This window comes from Bufo bufo, chromosome 2 (assembly GCF_905171765.1).
Source record: "Bufo bufo chromosome 2, aBufBuf1.1, whole genome shotgun sequence".
Taxonomy (NCBI): Eukaryota; Metazoa; Chordata; class Amphibia; order Anura; family Bufonidae; genus Bufo; species Bufo bufo.
This window is the reverse complement of record NC_053390.1, coordinates 599,884,675-599,899,699: the sequence shown is the minus strand read 5'-3', so window position 1 is coordinate 599,899,699 and position 15,025 is coordinate 599,884,675. Positions and strand designations below refer to the sequence as shown.

At 44.0% G+C, this 15,025-nt stretch overlaps 1 protein-coding gene across 1 annotated transcript in view; it reads left to right on the top strand.

The window, feature by feature from the left end:
• The window catches only part of ELOVL6 (ELOVL fatty acid elongase 6), a 147,868-nt gene extending 133,565 nt beyond the window's left edge, over positions 1-14,303 (top strand). Inside the window, exon 4 of the mRNA XM_040418372.1 lies at positions 13,535-14,303. Within this exon, the coding sequence (XP_040274306.1) occupies positions 13,535-13,959 (425 nt within the window). The 3' untranslated portion in view covers positions 13,960-14,303. The remainder of the gene's footprint in view (positions 1-13,534) is intronic.
• Positions 14,304-15,025: the final 722 nt, after the last annotated feature.

Here is a 15,025-nt window from a genome sequence, read left to right as displayed (position 1 = left end):
CCTAGCGATATGCCTCCATTGTCTGAGATGAGACAACCCCTTTAAACACCTAACTGTTTTGCCAGAGTCCAGCTCCAGCAGTGGGAAAAGTAGCTAACTGGAGGGAAGGCTGCTTTAGATGGTGATATCTTTTGAATGACAGCAATATGTTCAGGACATGAGAAGATATCACTGACAGAAATTGGGATGCTGTGAATGCAGCTGAAAGTGAAAGTAAAAGGAGGTTTTATTATTACCGACTCCATTTCTAACAGTGATTTCTCCTCTGTTACTTGGACTTTAGCTGTCATTTTGGTCTTGTATGAAAGCCTGGTATGTCAGCTTGTTTCTAGCTGCTACAATTCAGGAGATAGCAGCATCTAAAGCAACCCTCCCCCTTCATTTAGCTACTTTCTCCACTGCCGGAGCTGGACTCGGGCAAAACAGTTAGGTGGTTAAGGCTACATTAAATATAAATAATATCTTAAATGTTAATGTTGGGTGTATAACAAAGATATTGGTAGGATTACAAACATTCGGTACGAAGTCCATAGTGATTTTCATATCTACCTAACCATTCAGAGGTGTAGTTCTCTGGCTCAAGTATCCATAGGTTTAGTGCCTTAGTGCAGTTACTTCTGACATTCTTTATAGTCAGAGAACCCATTTAAACTGTTTTTCCTCCTGGGATGTTCCTATTCCTGCCACATAGAAGATTATTGAAGGGGGCAGGAAAATATTCTATAATTCTGGAACAGCCATCTTTGAGTAACTGCTGCTTCTGCTACTGTCTTCCAGGGATACTACTGTTTTAAACAATGACTGCATTTGCACTTAGCTCATAGCTTTCCTTTAAGGCTACTTTCACACTTGCGTTTTTCTTTTCCGGCATAGAGTTTCGTCACAGGGGCTCTATACCGGAAAATAACTGATCAGGTATGTCCCCATGCATTCTGAATTGAGAGTAATCCGTTCAGTTTGCATCAGGATGTCTTCAGTTCAGTCGTTTTGACTGATCAGGCAAAAGAGAAAACCGTAGCATGCTACGGTTTTATCTCCGGCTAAAAAAACTGAAGACTTGCCTGAATGCCGGATCCGGCATTTTTTCCCATAGGAATGTATTAGTGCCGGATCCGGCATTCAGAATACCGGAATGCCGGATCCGTCCTTCCGGTATGCGCATGCGCAGACTGAAAAAAAGGTGAAAAAATAAATGCCGGATCCGTTTTTGCCGGATGACACCGGAAAGACGGATCCGGCATTTCAATGCATTTTTTCGACTGATCAGGCATTTTTAAGACTGATCAGGATCCTGATCAGTCTTACTAATGCCATCAGTTAGCATACATTTTGCCTGATCCGGCAGGCAGTTCCGGCGACGGAACTGCTTGCCGGATCTCTCTGCCGTAAGTGTGAAAGTAGCCTTAATCAGTTGTCTCTCTAAATATAGAATGGCGACCCTGTTGATCAACCATAACACTCGACTAGCTGTTGGAACCTCCAATCATCTCATATTTCTGCATATATACTGTTGGCCATAAATGACTATACAAAGCATTCGGAAAGTCTTCAGTTTTTCGTTATGTTGTGGTCTTGTGTTAAAATAAAAAATAAAAATAAAATAAAATCTAGTTTTTCCCAATCAATCTGCACTCAATACCCCATAATGACAAACTGAAAACAGAATTTTAAAAATGTTTGCTAATTTATTAAAAAGGAAAAACTAATATTTTGCATTATCTTTGAGATGTTTATTCATTTCACTGGAGTCTACCTGTGATAAATTCAGTTAACTTGACATGATTAGTAAAGAAGGCGCACTCCTGTCTATATAAGGTCTCACAGCTTGCAATGCAAATCGGAGCAAAAATCAAGGAATGAGGAGACAAAAACTGTCTGTAGAGCTCAGAGAAAGGATTGTGTGGAGGCACAGATCTAGAAAAAGGTACAATTTATGAAAGCTTCCAAGAGCACAGTGGCCACAAACTGCAGATCCAGAAAACACGGACATCGGCCATGTGCACTCCGCATCGCTGTTTGGACTCATTGACTTCAATAGGTCCATGATCCGCAACATAGTGCCAAATATAGGACATGGGATTTTATGGCAAAGTGGATAGAAAGAAGACTATTCACAGTAAAAGACACATGAAAGCCCGTATGATGTTTGCAAAAATGACAACTATAGGACATTCAGACTTTGAGAAACAAAATTCTTTGGTCTGATGAAACCAAGATTTAACTTTTTTGGCCTCAATTCTAAGCATTATTTGTGGAGGAAACCAAGCATGGACAGTACCATCTCTACAGTGAAGCATGGTAGTGGCAGCATCATGCTGTGTTTTTTTTTTTTTCAGCGGTTGGGACAGGGAGACTGGGCAGGGTTGAAGTAAAGCTGAACAGAGATATTCTTAATGAAAACCTGATCCAGACTGCTGTGGACCTCAGACTGGGCCAAAGATTCACCTTCCAACAAGACAATCACTCTAAGTACAGAGCTAAGACAACACAAAAAAGGCTTAGGGACAAATTTGTGAATGTCCTTCAGTGGCCCAACCAGAGCCCTAACTTCAACCCAATCAAATATATCTGGAGAGACCTGAAAATGGCTGTCCACAGACGATCCCCCATCCAAACTGACAGAGCTTGAGAGGATCTGAAGAGAAGAATGGCAGAAAATCCCTAAATCCATGTGTGCAAACCTTGTGGCATCATATTCAAGAAGACTGGAGGCTGTAATCGCTGCCAAAGGTGCCTCAACTAAGTATGCACTCAACTGAGTATAGGGTCAATGCAAGATTTTACTTTTTACTTTTCAATAAATTAGCAAATATTTCAAAATCCTGTCTTCACTTTCATTATAGGGTATTGAGTGCTCTTTGATGGGGAAAAATCTATATTTTTTATTTTAGCCTCAACATAAGAAAATGTGAAAAACAGTGAAAGGGTCTGAAGACTTTCCGAATGCATCGTACATATAAATGTACATGGAACACATTCAAATTAATGGATGCTATGGTTGGTCCAAGTTTGCTAGAGCAAAAGCTGCTCTTTAACTGCGCTCTGCTCTGGCTAATATTCAGAAGTAGTGTTGAGCGAACCGAACTGCAAAGTTCGGGTCCGTACCAAACTTTGCGAGTTTGGGTACCCGGACCCGAAATTTGCCGGAAAAGTTCAGGTTCGAGTTCGGTGTTCAGGCTTTTAATAAAGCTTTTGAAAGGCTGCAGGGCAGCCAATCAACAAGCTTTTAAGCTGTGGGCACTTAGAAGCCATCACAGCCATGCCTAGTAATGGCATGTCTGTGATTGGCCGGTGCATCATGTGACGCAGCCTCTATACAAGCTGGATCACGTGTAGCACCGCCCATCAGCTCTGAGTAGTGCAGAGACAGGAAGCAGGCAGCTTTGCACCCCTGACACAGAAATATAAAAATAAATCTGGCTGTTAATTGTGTGGGTGACCAATAGCGATTTTTTGTGGGTGCAATGAACCATCTTTGTACCCCTGACACAGAAATATAATAATTAATCTGGCTGTTAATTCTGTGGGTGACGTATAGTGATTTTTTGTAGGTGCAATGCACCATTTCTGTACTTTAAACAAAAATATAATAGTTAATCCGTCTGTTAGTTCGATGGGTGACATATACCCATTTTTGGTGTGAGATACACGTGCACTGCATACTGTATGTGACAGGGAAATTAATATAGTTAATCCATCTGTTAGTTTGGTGGGTGACATATTCCCATTTTTGGTGTGAGGTACACCTGCACTGCATACGTGACAGGGAAGTTAATATAGTTAATCCGTTTGTTAGCTCGGCGGGTGAAATATACCCATTTTTGGTGTGAGATACACGTGCACTGCATATGTGACAGGGAAATGAATATAGTTAATCTGTCTGTTAGTACGGTGGGTGACATATACCCATTTTTAGTGTGAGGTACACCTGCACTGCATACGTGATAGGGAAATTAATATAGTTAATCCACCTGTTAGTTCGGTGGATGACATATTCCCATTTTTGGTGTAAGGTACACGTGCATTTTATACATGACAGGGAAATTAATATAGTTAATCTGACTGTTAGTTTGGTCGGTGACATATACCTATTTTTGGTGTGAGGTACACCTGCACTGAATACGTGACAGGGAAATTAATATAGTTTATCCGTCTGTTAGTTCGGTGGGTGACATATTCCCATTTTTAGTGTGAGGCACACCTGCACTGCATACGCGACAGGAAAATTAATATAGTTAATCTGTCTGTTAGTTCGGTGGGTGACCTCAAAGAATGAGGAGTGCATCAAATAAGGGACGTGGCCCTGGTCCTGGTGCTGGTGAAGCTCCTGTTGCAGGGAGAGGATGTGGTCTATCTGTGCTAGCTACACGTCCAAATGATACACCTTCCTCAGGTGCATGTAGGCGACAGGACGTTCAGCGTAATTTTGTAGGCCCAAATACCGGTGTATGAATGGTGAGGCCAGAACAAGTAGAGGCGGTAGTAGATTGGATGGCTGACAGTGCCTCCAGTTTCTTTACATTATCTCCCACCTGGTCCTCTGCTGAAACTGCAGAGTTGGCACCTGCAGCCCATGGGCAACTGTCTTTCACCTCACCCACTTGCAAATCAGCCAAGCAGTCTGAGCCCCAAGTCATGCAGTAGTCTCATGCTTTTTGATGACTCTGCTGTCTGGGTTTCCGTGGGCCATCCACATAGCCCTGCCCCAGAAGTGGAAGAGATAGAGTGCACTGATGCCCAACCACTTATCTTTCAGGATGTGGACATGGGAGGACCGTCTCTGATGATGATGAGGAAACACAGGTGCCAACTGATGCAGCTTTCTGCCGTGTGCAGACCGGCAAGGAGAGCAGGGGTAGAGAGGGTGGAAGATGATGTGGAGGATGATGAGGACAGAGACGTTATATCTCCCTAACTGCACACTGGGTAAATGCAGTGGCGGCTGGGCCTGAGGAAGATAGCAGTTTGGCACATTTCCTACCGCCACCGAGGATTGCAGGACATTTCTCATTGCCTCCTCCTCCTACTCCTCTTGTTCCTCTACCGCCTCATCATCCGGTCAGCATAACACCTTCACCACCAACTTCAGCACAGCCAGGGGGAAACGACAGCAGGCTGTTTTGAAACTCATCTGTTTAAGGGGAAAAAAACACACCGCGCAGGAGCTGTGGACGGGCATGGAACAACAGACTGATGAGTGGTTGGTGCCGCTGAGCCTCAAGCCTGGCCTGGTGGTGTGCGATAATGGGCGAAATCTCGTAGCAGCTCTGGGGCTAGTCGGTTTGACAAACATCCCTTGCCTGGCGCATGTGCTGAATTTGGTGGTGCAGAGGTTCCTGAAAAATTACCCCGATATGTCAGAGCTGCTGCAGAAAGTGCGGGCCGTCTGTGCGTACTTCTCACCCTGCTGCTGCTCGCCTGTCTGCACTGCAGCGTAACTTCGGCCTTCCTGCTCACCGCCTCATATGCGACGTACCCACAAGGTGGAACTCCATCTTGCACATGCTGGAGAGACTGTGCGAGCAGCAGCAGGCGATAGTGGAGTTTCAGCTGCAGCACTCACAGGTGAGTCGCTCTGCGGAAAGGCACCACTTCACCACCGAGTGGGCCTCCATGTGGGACATGTGTGCCGTGTTGCGCTGTTTCGAGTACTCCACCAGCATGGCCAGTGCCGATGACGTAGTCCTCAGCGTTACTATCCCACTTCTATGACTCCATGAAAAAACACTTCGGGTGATGATGGAAGAGGATGTGGCACAAGAGGATGAGGAAGAGGGATCATTTCCACAGTTATCAGGCCAGTCATTCACAAGTGGCTCGGAGGGTGGGTTCCTGCACCAACAGAGGCCAGGTACACAACTGTCCAGCCAGGGCACAGTTGTGCAGGATGAGGAGGAGGAGGATTATGAGGAGAAGGAACCGTGTTCACAGCAGGGTGGCACCCAAAGCAGCTTATGGGCATCAATGGAGCGTGGCTGAGGGGATTCAGAGGACACAGACTGTACACCTCCCACAGCTTGTCGTTGCCTCTGGGCAGCCTGTCGTTGCCTCTGGGCAGCCTGGCACACATGAGCAACAAAATGCTGCAGTGCCTGTGCAATGACCGCCGAGTTGCCCACATTCTAACCAGTGCTGATTACTGAGTGGCCACCCTGCTGGATCCCCACTACAAGGACAACGTGCTGTCCTTAATTCCGTCACTGGAGCATGATCAGAAGATGCGCGAGTACAAGTGCACGCTGGTAGACGCGCTGCTGATGGCATTCACACCTGACAGCGGGGGCTCAGTGGAAGCACAAGGCGAAGGCAGAGGAGGAAGAAGTCGCCAACGCAGCTGGGGCACCACCAGCACCTCAGAAGGGAGTGTTAGCATGGCCGAAATGTGGAAAAGCTTTATCAGCACGCCACAACAACCAGCACCATCAGCTGATATGGAACTTCTTAGCAGGAGGCAGCATTTCAGCAACATGGTGGAACAGTACGTGTGCTACACGTACTGACTGATAGGTCTGTCCCATTCAACTTCTGGGTCTCAAAATTGGGCACGTGGCCTGAGCTTGCCCTTTACGCCTTGGAGGTGCTGGCCTGCCCTGCGGCCAGTGTATTGTCCGAACGTGTGTTTAGCACGGCAGGGGGGTAATCACAGACAAGCTCACGTTCATTAAAATGAACCAGGCATGGATCCCACTGGACTTGTCCGTACCTTGTGCTGAGTAGACAAGTATAATCGGCCGCACCCAGCCATTGTTATACTCCAGCGCACTTTCTCTTTGCATTCTCTTTTCTATTTCCCAATGTTTTGGGGTCTGCTTAAATTTATAAAAAAAACAAAAAAACAGTGTTGGCTACCTCCTCCTCCACCGCCGCTTCCACCTACACTGCCACGTCCACCGTTTCCTCAACCTCCTACTCCACTTTGACATCCGCCTCCTAGTTCAAGATTATATTTTTTTTAATATTTTTTCTATTCTATGTTATTTTAAGTAATTTCCATATCCACATTTGTTTGCAGGGCAACTGTCCTGCTCTTACCCCCATGTTGCTTCCTTTGCAGCCATTTAGCCCTTACTATGACTATTTTACAGTCATTTTAGTGCCCCAAAGTTCAGGGCCCCATTGAATGGGGGTCAAGTTCAGGTCCGGAACCCAAACTTTGACCCGAAGTTCGGCCGAACCCAAACATCCACGGGTCCGCTCATCCCTATTCAGAAGTCCTAACCTAGTCTATGTTACTGTAACGGTCGCGTACACACACACACAGGGGGGAGGGAAGTGACCACTGCCCTCCACCCTTACCCCTGGCCCTGCCTACTTGCCTCGCGAGTCCTAATGACAGGGGACAACTGGACGGCAATCCCTAACTTGGAATAAGTGCAGGGATGACAGACGGACAAACAACAGGACGTGAACGGACCGAGTCAATACCAGGAAAGCTACAAAGTACAAAAGGAGCAAGCAGAGAATTGTCAGGAGAAGCCGGGGTCATAAATACCAGGAGAGACGTGAAGTACCAAAGGAGTCAGCAGAGGATCGTCAGGAGGAGGCCGGGGTCAAATACCAGGAGAGTAGCAAAGTACGCAAGGAGCAGGCAGAGGATCGTCAGGAATTCAGCAGGAGGTAAGTATGCCAGGAAAGACCAAATCACAGGTGGAACCTAAATTAACAGGCAACCTGTGGCCAGCAGGCTGCCTGTATTTATAGTGGGGAGTGAGGGTCATGTGGCGTGGCCAGCGTCACATGACCGACAGACCAACCAGTCGAGCACCGAGTGATCAGCTCGGCGCTCAAGGCAGACTAGGAGCAGGGAGCCACCCAGCTAGTAAAGCCGCCCTGGGAATGAGGTCAAACACAGATCCTCATTCCCAAAGCTAAGCAACAGTTCTGCGGGCAATGGGGGACCGAGTGCACCTTCGGAACCCCGTTACAGTTACCCATATCCACTTTGGGGGGAGAGAGTGTCATTTTCATTGACGAGACACAGTGATGTATAAAGGATTATTTTTCCGGCAATATTCCATGGCAAAAGAAGAATGTAAATGAGCTATTACCAGTTAACATAAAGACATCCTTCTGCATACAGCACTGTTTCTGGGTTTTTGTTCTTCATCAGTACATAGCAGGTACTAGTTAAAGGGAAGATACTGTTTCTCACTGAAGCCAGCAGCTGACTAGATACTTATTTTCAGTCAATGTTCCATTGGAAAAAGTGTGCAAACCAGTGATACCCATCAGCTAACCGGTACCCTGATCTGTACTGATGAAGGGCAAAGCTCCAAAACAGTCTACAGATGGTTGCACTTAGTATGAGCTAGTTTCCTTACCCATATGTCCAAATAGTGCATATGATGAAAATGTCTTCCTGAAACAACTCCCTTTTTTGTACTGCTGTGCTCTGCATTGTACTGCTGTGCTCTGAAACAACTCCCTTAAAGTGATAGTCCAGTGAAAACTATTTACCGCCTATCCACGGGATATGGTGTAAATATTAGGTTGGTGGGGGTAGTCCACTAGGAGAGCACCCAGCTGCTTATGTAGCGCTCATCGTTATGTGACGTAGCACTACACATGCTGAACCACCAGTGGATAAATGTTTTCTGCTGTGATGCCCCTTTACCAATTATTTAGTAAAATATCACGCTAGTAAGTGGAATGCTGAATATGTCGCTTGCACTATATATCTTGGCAGTAAATTGGAGTACTGTACAGAACACCTTTAGAAATTGACTGCTTATTCTCCTGGCTATATTGCTGCATAATAATGATCACAGGGTCTGATGTCCTGTGGCTGTGAGTAAAATCTATATATTTAGAACTACCTTTCTAAGTAGTACAGGCATGTCCTGTAAAGCTCCTCCATCTTCCAGTAACCAGGCTATTAAGGTGCGGTATATAATAGCACTTAAAATGAAAAGTCCTCCTGATCTTTAAAAGGCACTTGTGAAAATGTACTTCCTTTTCATTCATTTTACATTATCTACATAAATGCTGTATGCTTTTTGAATCATGTAGTACACAAGAACTGCCATAGACTGCCACAAGAACAGTTAGAGGTTGTATTATGTCCATCATAATGCTGACAAATCATAATCTGTTCTTTTATAAGCTGTAAATGACTTAATCTCTGCTTAAACCTTCGGCTGACTTGTATCTAGCTTGGATCAGATCATGGAGAAGTGTCATGAGGATGCTTGTTTTTAGTGGCTTTAGTATTTCATTTATTTTGCCTAACTTCTCATTATTGGGATAATATATTAATAGTGTTGTATGGAAGAGGTTAAGCATATCATAATTGCATACATGTACAGTATTTTGCCAGAAATGTTGTCATGTGCATATGAGTATATAGCAATAGCTTAGCCACTGCCAACAAACTGTTGACTATATTTGCTTTTGTAGTTACTCCATTTTTGTCTTGATATGGGCTGAAAATGTTAAAGCAGAAAGGCATATGCTCAGTGTAATCAGATGTCATGAGGTCAGCACCCAAGTGTGCCACTGTAACACTGTAAGTGGCATTTTGTAGGACAAATGCATATGCCTCCTTGGACAAATTGTCACAGGATGACGCCCAGAGCAATTAGTGCTTGTAAAGGGAGAATATTCGTTACTAATATTTATGCAAATATCAGTCTATTGATGACTCCGCCTATTTATACCTTTATATAATAAATACAATATTTTCACTATACTTTACACTAATCACTAAGCTAGCTGCATGCGCCTTACTAGACTAACTATCACCAATAACTACACGCCACACAGATAGTTATAAACCAAACATAGTATTTATTAATATCAAACAATACACTATGCACGCAATGCACTAACAATACAGCACTAAATATACAGTACTAAACTACACTACACGATTCCGGATTCCACCCATAAACTAGCTATACCATACACACACAAATAATAACAGCCCACCCACCTGATTCTATTTACTATCCCTATGGGGTACAACAAGAGTTAACTGTGATCTTACAGGGGTGTAAGCAGACCACAAACACAACAAGGGTTGGTAGATCAGGGGTACAGAATCAGGGACAACACAATATAAGGGTAATCAGGGACAAAGGTAGAATATCAGGGGCACAGGATCAGGGGTACAAACAAGGTACAGTCAAGGGTTAATCAGGGACACGGATGGGGGTTAACCAGGGGCAAGGGTAAATCAGGGGCACGAACAAGGACACTATAGGGTTATTCAGGGAGTAGGGGTATAGTGTCAGGGATTTGCAGGGTTAACAAGGGGGGAGATGTATAAACGTGATAGGGGATAATAAAGGGGGATCAGGATCGTTGGTGGGATAGGGAATAATAAAGGGGGTGATACTTAATATATTGCTCGTTCGTCCAGGGGTTGCTCGTTCGTCCAGGGGGTTGTTTCCTTCAGTGGGGGGGCGGCACGGCTCTTCTCCCTAGTGCTGGGTCCGCCGGATATTTATCTCCGGCGGCCCACACTGCCGCACCGCCCACAGGGTGGCGCGCGCGCGTGCACCACCATTGGAGACACGTGGGCCGGCGCAGTGAGATGATGTCACTGTGCCGGCCAATGCGTCTTCTGAACGAGTGCATCGGGACCGCGCTTACATGCCAACAGGCGGGGGAAGCCTTTGATCTCCCGCCTGTGGCACTCTGCATTCCGGCCAGCGAGATGTTAATTTCGCTGCCGGAATGCGCATAATAGAAGGAGGGGAGGCTTCTCCCCTTCTTCTATCATGTATAATTGTCTCCAGCGGTGCTGGCGACAATTATATCAAAGGGCTCAGATTCTGTGGAATCCGAGTGCTTTGTAGTTATCAGGATGACCGGACCTTAGTCCGGTCATTCTGATGCAATCAGCCAGATTGCATCTGTGTGAATGCTTGGGGGACATTCACACCGATGCATCTGGTTTCAGGTGTATGGAGGAGGGGGGGGGGGGTATTGTATAATATATATATGTGTATGGATGCATGGGGCACATCCATACACATGTATACACCAATATAAGGGACATAGATATATATAAACATATATATATATATATATATATATATATACACATCAGGGGGCATAAGGAGCACAGTTATATACATGTATATACATCCTAATATGTATACACATGTATACAAGGGGCCACAGCCCTATACATATTATAAAGGGGGATTATAGACATATATATAGAACAAGGGGCCACAGTCTATATACTAAGGGGGCACATATTTCCCACAAGGGCCACCATGAGTCCCTGTGGGCACCCATGGGCAAACGTGCACAGATGCTGTGCACATCATCCCAGGATATGGTGGTCAATGTATGCCTATATACCATACATGCCCACACGTCTTTTCATGCATGCATGGGTATATATGCATACGTCTCAACCCTTCCTCAACAGTGTTCTAAAATTGATCATATAGTATTCCAGCCACTATTCCCACTTAGGCTACATGCACACGACCGTATGTGTTTTGCGGTCTGCAAATTGCGGATCCACAAATAAAACGGATGACATCCGTATGCCATCCATTTTTTTTTTTTGCGGATCCATTGTAACAATGCCTAAAACTGACAAGAATAGGACATGTTTTTTTTTTTTTGCAGGGCTACGAAACGGACATATAGATGCGGACAGCACATGGTGTGCTGTCCGCATTTTTTGTGGACCCATTGAAATAAATGGGTCCGCATCCAATCCGCAAAAAAAACGGAACGGACACGGAAACAAAATACGTTCGTGTGCATGAGGCCTTAAGTAGTAATTCTATAGTTTCTCTTAACTCCGGTCATTGAAATTCAGCAGTATGAAGCAACACCGTTCTGGCCATGAGCAACATGTAGACATGCCTAGCTGTTGATGACATCATTTTCAATTTGCTATAACCCTTACTCATTGTGTTTTCAAACCCCACTGTCCCTAGGCACTGTACTCACCAAGCAGAGTGAAAATAACACCAGAAAAATATTGACCAAAGTAGTTAGCCGTTCAGCAGGCAGATATAAATGTCCAGATAGATCATTTTGTACAGCGTCAAAAAAATATTTTCAGGTAAATACTGCATACAACGTCCAGATCATTTAGGCTAAGGCCTAGTTCACACGAACGTATGGCTTTTATAGTTTTTTGCTGTCCGTTTTTCACGGATCCATTGTTCCGTTTTTGAGTTCCGTTGTGTTTCCGTTTCCGTTCCATAGAAAAAATTGGGCTGGGCATAATATTTTCAATAGATGGTTCCGCAAAAACGGAACGGATACGGAAGACATACGGATGCATTCCTTTTTTTTGCGGACCCTTTGACTTGAATGGAGCCACGGAACGTGATTAGCGGGCAATAATAGGACATGTTCTATCTTTCAATTGAACGGAAAAACGGAAATACAGAAACGGAATGCTTACGGAACACATTCCGTTTTTAATGCGGAACCATTGAAATGAATGGTTCCGTAAACGGACCGTATACGGAACACAAAAAAACGGCCCGTACACTCGCAAAAAAACAATCGTGTGCACTAGGCCTAACCGTTAGTATTGCTATGCCTCACCACACACCTAATTGTTACCTGCCTGGTGGTCTGAGGGTGAGTGGGTGGTTAGAATAGCTCTGTGACCCAGGGTAGGTATTGGGTCAAGAGTACCCTGGTTGTCTAGGGTAGTCAAGGTATAAATACTAAAATCCCTAGTGGCCCTGGACAGTGAAGGGATTAATTCCTAAATCTCTGGTGATCTCTTTAGGGTATTGAATATTTTAATACTTCAACTCCATTAAACAGCATTAAAAGCGAAGTTTTTAACCTAGCCATTGGTGTGATTTCTCAGTCTTAGGTAGCCAACTATTCCAAGTCATAATTCATCTGCTGATAACAGGCTTTTTTTTCGTTTGGTGTATGTGTACTGATACTTTTATTGTTTGCCAATCGGGAATGCCCGAGGCTTTATGTGTATGGTACTTTGAAACACTCAATAAAAACTATTGAACCAAAAAAAAAAAGCGAAGTTTTTGAACGAATCGAATTCGGATCTATGATCCGAAGCGCAATTCGCTCAAGCCTAATAGCCATAGTTGATATTCTGTGCCATTTCCATAAGGTGTTCTCCCTTGTTGGCTGTCTTTTGTTCACATGGAGGTTCTGTCCATAAAATGGCTGCTGATGAAGGGTCATGTGACCAGGCAAATCACCCCCATGTGATGTCTCCTCCATTCAAATACACTGCACCTGCCATATACATCTGTTGGGAGTTTATTGCAGGTTCAGTGTCTTATAATGGAGGGGGCTGAGTGATGTGTCTGACCTCCCATCAGCTGCCATCTAGGACAAGACCTCTATGTGGGCAGCACGGAAGATTTGCCCAGCAATGGGACATAGCTTATAAGATATAGCAGACAGCCCAGAATATCATAAAAGTTTATATTAGTAAGTGCCATATAGTCATCTTACATATACATTGGTCAACAGTAGCCAGAAATTGTTCATCCCCTTTACATTTTTTATGATTGACATGGCAAATGTTTATACACTAACCCTTCATTTTGTGTTTGTTTTTTTTTAGGAGACACTATATTCATTATCCTTAGAAAACAGAAGCTCATCTTTCTTCACTGGTATCACCATATAACAGTATTACTTTATTCATGGTACTCATACAAGGACATGGTAGCTGGTGGAGGCTGGTTCATGACCATGAACTACGGAGTGCACGCTGTAATGTATTCATACTATGCCTTGCGTGCCGCTGGCTTTAGGGTATCACGAAAATTTGCCATGTTGATCACGTTATCCCAGATCACTCAAATGCTCATTGGCTGTGTGGTGAATTATCTGGTCTTCTCATGGATGCAGCAAGGACAGTGTCCATCTCACGTACAAAACATTGTGTGGTCCTCCATCATGTACCTCAGCTACTTTGTGCTCTTCTGCCACTTCTTCTTTGAAGCGTATATCACCAAAACCAGGAAAGCTGCCAAGGCTGACTAACCGTGGAACCTAATGCCAAGTCATTACCTCAGGGTCATCAAAAATGAAATAAAATTAAAAAAAAGAATTGGGAGTAAGCAAATAATATAAAGGCACAAAGAAAACCTTATCTCAAGCACTTAGATCCTAGAGACGAAATATGTATAAAGATCTATTTAATTATTGTCTTAAAAATGAAGCTGATCTGTGCATTCTGCACTACAGGTATTTCAAGGAACCATGTGATGAATACTGGTCTGTGATAAGTACAGGTCATATAGGAGACATACTATGTTTCCCATCATAACCTCTGTTGCTACTACTGCCCAAAAAACAAGTTTTTCTGCATAAAGTGGTATTTATTTCAAGGTTACATGAGGGTGAGCAAGAGGTTGAGTAAAGTAGGATAGAAAGGATAAAACATGTGTTTTTTTGGCTCGGGATTAATATATTGTTCATAATGTTAGAAAGTCAACGAGTTAAAAGCAAACTTATGTAAGAACATTAATTGGAACATTTAGGATGCTTGCCCAATGTTGTGTGTCGTGTGCAGCTGCAGTTCTTATTGATATGCAAACAAACCACTCTCCCAAGATGGTTGCTACAGTATTAATACTAGACTTTTATTGTTGTACATATCCGCTAGATTTTGTGTCTAGCTCGATTGCCATCGGACAGCTGCTGCATATTGACAGCTGGCATGGAGAATACACATATCAAAGCCTCATCAGTCTCTGTGGAACTACCTGTGGACTAAATAGCAAATGTCTGCTAGAAGGGGTGGAGAGAACAGCGGTACACGAAGGTTATTCAAATGTTTCTCTCTGCGTGGCATGGTAAGAGCCTGGTTTATACATAGATATATCTAAAGCCTAAAATTGGTCATGTTTTCTATTTTTCTGAATCGTCAGATTTCTACTGCAGGGCTGTGTGCGTGAGTTCGGTAACACTGTGCTTTTGTATTTGCTTATGAAGCGGTACAGAAATGATTAAAGTGCCCTCCTCTGGTACACATCGAGAATACAACACTCAATATCTTTGCTACAACCTAACGTTTTTTAATTCAACCCTCAATCGGGGAATAACA